Below are 7,129 nucleotides of genomic sequence, written 5' to 3'. Positions count from 1 at the left end.
TCCATTATCGGCGGCGGTAGTAACATAACGTGTGTAGCTTTTCAGTGGCTAGCATTGGTTAGGATGTTAAGCGGATCACAAGAGAAGTGAATGCTATAAATAATACAGGTGCATGCGTGCGAATACGAATAATAGTAGAGGTAGAAGGGGTGGTAGGAGCTAGTAGGCAACCCAAAGCAGGCTCTCTCTCTCTCTCAATGAAATGATATTGCTGTCCTTTAATAAGCAGTACCGTTCTACCACATCTCTTAGATGTGCTCCTCTATGTTGATTGCCCAAAAATCCTTCACCAAATTATTGTAACAGAAATATGGAAGCGAGAACATCGCATCAGGTTGCAACCCTTTTAAACCTGGAGGATTTATTGCATTGGGAGTTCATGGAACTTCATGGGACTCTGGGTTTGTGGCCGGAGTGCCTGCGTGACATCTCCCCTATTAAACTGAACAGGAACCAGTAAAATCGGGTCAAATAAATTCAACTTCTTGTACTGTCTTATGTTCAAATAAATGCTTTTTCCGTGTTTCTAAGGGATTGTATTCCTAGGTCGAAAATTGGAATGTACAATAAGAGACCTCGATATATATATATATATATATATATTGAAATGGTAGTCTTTATTAAATTTATTTATTCAAGTTCTCAAATAGAGGGTAGAACGAATCAAATTAAAAGTACAAGAAGAAACTGAATATGAAACAGCACTACAAATCGAATGTAATTCTCATGTGAACTGGGATTAAAAACATTACAAATTGGAGTTGTAAATCAATTTCCAAAATCAACACTACAAGCCATATGTTAACCGGGTAATGAAAATTCAACAGAAACCAATAAAAAGGCTGATTCATATTAGGTTTGATTTTGAATTGCACCTTGTCAAAATGTAAACCAAACTGAAGCCGGACTAATCGTGGCAACCCTTAGAGGGTACATGTAACCCAAAACAGGTTTTTGTATTTGATCACCTGTATCGATAGCCATTGATAGTGAAACCATGTAGATGCTGTATCGGTGGAAACGGTATGGACAAAGTGCTTATGCACACACACAACCCTAGTAGCAAGTTGGAGCTCTTCATGCTATGTTTTCACTCGGTTGGGAAAGGAACCCTAGAAAGAAATCTTCTTGCCCAATATCTGTGTCCGGGGTTTCACTTATATGTACAAATCTAGCTGCGCATTTGATCAGGAATGGGGATCACCACTCTACACAAAATAGAGAAGTATAATATGCACTAATTTGCTGCACATTGCAGGTCAGACGTGACTGAAATCTTGTGACATATAACTCCAATGGTCTTCTCTTATTCGTAATATCAAACCGCAATTGTAATAGAAGTTGGTCAAGTGACAAAATAAAGTTTTAAAATTCTAGAATTATGAGAAGATGAATATTAATACACGGATGACTAAACATTATAAGGATGCATATATATATATATATATATATGAGAAGGTATATGATTGACCTTTGGTCTTAAATTTGATGCGTAGCCTTTCAATGAGAAGAAAACATTTTGCCTTGGATTCAACCCCAAGGGTTGAGTATTCAGTCATTGCAGCCTCAGATCTCCTTATACCGGCGTGCAATGTAAACATGGTTTGAGAAATTGGAATTGAATCATCAATTCTGGTCAGTTTGTTTTGATATTTTCATACTTAATTTTTAGGGTTCAAGTCAATTCTAACCGATTCCATTGTCGAGTCCATTTACTTGAACTGTTGATGTAGAAAAGAGGTGATGAAATAGGTGTCTGATGTCCAAGTAGTAATAGCCTCACACTCAGTCCTATGCATCCATTACTGCAATGTTTTTTTTTGGTCCACCATTACTGCAATGTTTTTTTTTTGGCAAACCATTACTGCAGTGTTGATGGTTGGTTGTGTGTGCGCTTTCAATCCATGATCCATCCCTCTCCACTTTAATACAACCTTTTTTTTTGGTAGAAAAACGGTTCCACTTGAATACAACCGATTTAGTCAAAATTGTCCATTCTAATGACAGGCACATTCGTATGTGTCAATTTAATAGTGCTCAACATTTGAAGCTTATCGACTAATACCCTATATCAGCAAAACAAAGGAAAAATCTTGTTTCACTTAAAAAAAAATAGGGAAAATTATTTATTATCATCCTTTGAAAAACTCCCAGATGACAAGTGAGTGACAATGTTTTACATAATCATATGAATTTTCCAACCTTCCTAAATAAGAGACTAATCCATTCTGTTAGTTGAATATTGTTATGTGATAATATCAACGCAAGTTTTATTTTGATAAATGAACAAACTACCCTTGACGAAAGATAAAACGGTATATTTACCCCTCATTGCATTAAACCTTCAAATCGATTAATTAGGGTTCCAAGTCCTTGTTCCAAACTAGCAATGTTGATTCATTGATCCTTTGGGTGTTTGAATTTGCTTCGAATCCTAATCGAGAAATGGGTGTTTAAAGAGATGATCTGCCATCCATCGATCTTTTGGATGTCTTTTGAGGGATTTGTTCAGAAAGTCCTTCACCTCCTCCAATAGTAAACTTGGGAAATCCTACATGTCAGAAGGAAATCCAATCCGGTGAAGAGCAGAGACTGGGTCTACAACATCTGGCCATGAAGGACGCCCCGTGACCATCTCAATTATTGTACATCTAAGGGCCCAAACATCGGCTGGGAAACTCTATTCATCCACTCTAGTCACTATAAGTGCCATGAAAACAGGGTTTCGACAATCGACATTGCTAGTTTGCATAACTTTGTATTGGCCCTCGAATCGTGGTGAGAAAGGAATACAACCATTATGTTGGCTGGAAGATTTGCTTTTGATTACAATGTGAGTTTTAGTTGAATTCAATCTTTGTCACCAGGAGTTTGTAGACACATTATCTCAACTTCTCTGTTTCACTATATAAGAAATTGAAATCCAATTGCTCGAAAATGCCAGATCATGTTTGCTGGGCCAAATGATCGAGCTTCTCCAAGAACATAGCAGACTTTATTGGCTTTTTTATGTTTAGTAACAAAAAAGGGTGTTCCATAATAGTGATCACAGCTCTCCAGGATAAGCCCTCGTACTGTAAATAGCGTTTTCACAGGACCAATGGGTGATAGTGGGCATGCCAAGACTCGAACTCACAACCGATCAACTCAAACGATGATGGGTAACCCACAACCATGTGGTTATTGGCTTCTCTAACCACATGGTATATTGATTGATGTTTTTAAGAATGCGTATTTGTTTGCTTCTCTAACCATTTGGAATGGTTTATATGGGAGATATAACAGGGTTAATACCATATTTTCTCTTTTTGCCTAAATTTGTAAGTTAACACCAACAAGAAAAGTGGGAACGATTCTGATTTTATAACATTGTCACTCATTTGTCATTTGGGAATTTCTTAAATATGATACTTATAATAAATTAAGAACAAAGTTTTTCAGTGCACTGATGGCTGATGGATGAACAGGGAGACGGCCTAGATGTGACCCCTTTCCCATTCATCGTGGCCTAAGGTAAATTCGGTTCATATTTTCATGAAGTTTTTTTTTTTTTGATAAAAAGTTTTCATTAAGTTGTTTTCGTGATAATGACTATGGGCCCAATCAGGAAAACCCGCTTTTACAAGGCAATGGTTAGCAAAAACGCGTTTAAAACTTTGTTTTAAATACGTTCTCGTTTTTCACCGTTTAAAACACATTTTCCCGTATGTTTCTCAAAGATACTTAAAAAAAAACAAACGGCAAGCATTTCCGTTCTGAACACCTTTAAAGCGTGTTTAAACACATTCCTCTTTTTTGGCGTTTTCTAACATTTAACTTGTTGAACATAATGTTTACTTAATTGACCATATCTTTCTCTTCCGAACTCTGATCCACCTGATTCTTTCGCCGACTTGAAGCTAACTCAATGGTCTATATTCTCATGCTATCACCTTCAACTCAATATCAATGTACTGATCCCGAAATTGAGATACAAACTGATGCATTTGCTGAAAAAATGTTTCTAAAGTGATGACTCTTAACTTAAACTGAACATACATTACTCCAAGAGTGTATTGACTATATTGACAATAATGAACAATATCATAGCCAAACCACATTGCTCAACAAAACTTGAACATGTGTGGTGTATGAATTTAGAATTAGTAGTAGATGATATTCAATTATATGTCATAAAACTTATAATGAGACATGAGATATATATATCCATTAGTGTTGGATACTGTAGTTATTTTGAACATTAACTGCAAGAATTTATGTAATAATTCCTTAATTTATATGAATATAGTACCATTTTTTGGGTTCCTATTGTTTAAAATCTACACATTTAAAACCCGTGTTGTCTGTTTTCTTTTTTTTTGTCATTCTCTGTTTTTTTGACCGTTTATTTGACCGTATCGTTCGAAAAATTTTACTGTTTAAACCTTGTACCGTCTGTTTTTGTTTTTTTTTTTTCCATTCCCATTTTTGCTAACTATGATCGGGGCTTGGGTTACTCTTGATTTTCAAAGGGATTAGAAAAAAGGATTTTCTTATTTATACCTCAAGGGGGTTTAAAGGGATTTTCTTATTTGACAATATTTTGACACCCCTTAGAGTGTTAATAGATTTGTAATCTTACATTTGTCTACTGTTTTATTTTTAACAGTTATTTAATACAGTTCACATGTGAAATGACAGATTTTCTTCATTGAAATAACTGCATTAAATGCTTTTGCGTATAATGCAATTAAATGAAGGTGTAAAGTTCTAAATACTTACTGCATCAATAGAGAAGTCATTTACATGTATACTCCCTTTTTTCCAAACTCTAAACTGCCCCAACCTGCCCCCACCACTCCCCTCACCCCCTCCAAAAAAGAAAAGAAAAAACTGCCTCAAAACCCAATCTTGGGCACCAAACCCATCCCGTGAGGGGTTGGTTGGGAAATTCTCGCATTTAGCCAACCCTATTACCTTCCAGCCCATTATAGGAAAAAGACCATCTCCAACGCGCTGTGTGCCCAACCCCTCATTAAAAAGCTAGGAAGACCTTGAGGGGTGTACCCATATGTTGGGGTGCATGTGTTCAAATCCTCCCTTTTGGATGGAGTGTTGGGTGCTGAGCACGTTGGGGAGGAGCTGGATCCCTCGTTCTATCCCACACATAGCATGGAATGTATTCTCCATGCCAAGAAACCTTTTAGTTGTTGGTTTCTATTTGATTTGATGTCATTCAATAAAAATCGCCCAAAAGTAACTACCTTTAGTAAAATCTTGTGACCAAATCTTTTTTAATTATTAAAAAAAAAAACCATGTAAATATAAATTTGCGAGTTTCATAGATCATATAGAGTGTTGCAAGCTCTACAACTCCGTTTGGTTGCACTGAAAAGTAAAAGGAACGAGAAAGTGAAAATTTTTTAAACCTTAAAAATAGAAATAAAATAGAAATTTTGTCATCATAATCCAATACGATTATATGAATTGTTAAAATTTTTTTTTAATCATATTTAGTAATAATATTTTAAAATTATCATTTTTATTTTATTTTTTAAATCGAAGAGATTTAAATAAAAAAAAAATATAATTATCGAATATGAAATGATTTGAACAGAACAACCAAATTAAATTGCATGATGTGTGTGTTCCATCACATTATGTTTTCGTATTTGTATGGAGAGAGAGAGAGAGAGAGAACAACCGCTCTCTGATTCTCTCTGGCTCTGCTTCTGTAGTTCTATGACTGAGGAGATAAACGGAAACCATGAACCCTTCTCCTCCTCTTCCTCTGTCAACGGCGGGGATGAGCATGAGGTGACGGTGTTCCAGGGGAAACCATCCTCGATGCTGAACACTATAACCGCAAATGCTTTATGGTTGGGAGCCATTCATTTCAATGTGATCCTGCTCGCAATGGCCCTCCTTTTCCTCCCTAAGTTTATGGCTTTCACGTCCGTACTTTTATGCTTTTTTTTTCCGTCTCTTTTTTGATCTAGTTACTCTAATCTTTTCCTTTCCCAGCCTTTGCCACATTTATGCTCCCTTTTATGGTGTTACCCATCTTAAATTCGACATAACTTTTCAGGGTATTTGCAGTTCTCCTATTATTAATGGTGATCCCCATTGACGAGAAGAACAAGCCAGGGAGAAAATTGGCCAGGTACCCCCAACCCCACTACCAGGTCCCCTTTCTTCATCTTCTACTCTATCAAAAGCTCTGGTTTCGTACCCTTTCTTATTGGGATGCTTATGGGTTTTCTTCAGGTATATCTGTAAGCACACCTGTGGGTATTTTCCGGTGACTCTTTATGTGGAGGACATTAAGGCATTTGAACCGAATCAAGCTTATGGTAAGCAATTCGAGATTTCAATGTAGACCCTTATTTCTGTTCAAATCTCCGTCTCTCTCTCTCTCTCTCGCTTGGAAAGGTTTTTTTCTAGTGGTTCCGGCACCGTCAATGCACCGTTGAAATAGACGGTGCCCGGTGCTTCGGCATCCAAGACCCTACACCGGGTTGAAATCATCTGCAATTCCGATCTCGTACAATTCTGTGCAATACCACCTTCAGACGGTGACACGTGTATTGATACCAATACAATGGTCCAGATCTGGTACAACTAATAAAACATTAAATCAGTGAAGGGACAATTAAATCAGATCTGGACCATTGTATTGGTATCAATACACGTGTCACCGCCTGAAGATGGTATTGCACGGAATTGTACAAGATCGGGAATTACAGACGATTTTTTCCCCCTACACCTGGTCTTATTATTGAGCTACTGAGCCAACTGCCTAGTGCCTACTATTAATGGGTTTTGATATAGTCGGCATTCGGCACCCGGCACCCGGCACCCGGCACCCGGCACCCGGCACCAACTCGTTTCAGTCAGGTATTAAAAACAGGAATGGGCCCCTTCAGATCAGACTGGAATGGTCCCAATAACCTTAGAATCGGCCATTTTATTTGAAAACCCACCTATTCAGGGGAATCTTAGCATGAATATTCCGTTTCGGAATGTTAGAAATCAGTATCAGTCTCGGCTGATTCCGATACAATTCCCTGGTTTTTTTAAACCCTGGTATCAATACAGTTCTAATGGTGCATTGCAGTGTCTTTGGGTGGTGTGTTTTTTTTTTTTTTTT

General features: G+C 37.2%; 1 protein-coding gene across 2 annotated transcripts in view; it reads left to right on the top strand.

Annotated features, from left to right (window-relative positions):
* The first annotated feature begins 5,628 nt into the window (after nt 1–5,628).
* LOC122083663 (diacylglycerol O-acyltransferase 2D-like) overlaps nt 5,629–7,129 on the top strand; it is a 5,828-nt gene continuing 4,327 nt past the window's right edge. Inside the window, exons 1-3 of one of the 2 annotated variants that reach the window (XM_042651533.1) lie at nt 5,629–5,933; nt 6,068–6,142; nt 6,247–6,332. In XM_042651533.1, coding sequence (XP_042507467.1) covers nt 5,656–5,933; nt 6,068–6,142; nt 6,247–6,332 — 439 coding nt within the window. In that variant the 5' untranslated portion in view covers nt 5,629–5,655. The remainder of the gene's footprint in view (nt 5,934–6,067; nt 6,143–6,246; nt 6,333–7,129) is intronic. The other variant, XM_042651532.1, reaches the window with a different exon arrangement.

This window comes from Macadamia integrifolia, chromosome 7, assembly GCF_013358625.1.
Source record: "Macadamia integrifolia cultivar HAES 741 chromosome 7, SCU_Mint_v3, whole genome shotgun sequence".
Lineage (NCBI taxonomy): Eukaryota > Viridiplantae > Streptophyta > Magnoliopsida > Proteales > Proteaceae > Macadamia > Macadamia integrifolia.
Note: the sequence above shows the minus strand (reverse complement) of the source record. Positions and strands in the feature narration are given on the sequence as shown.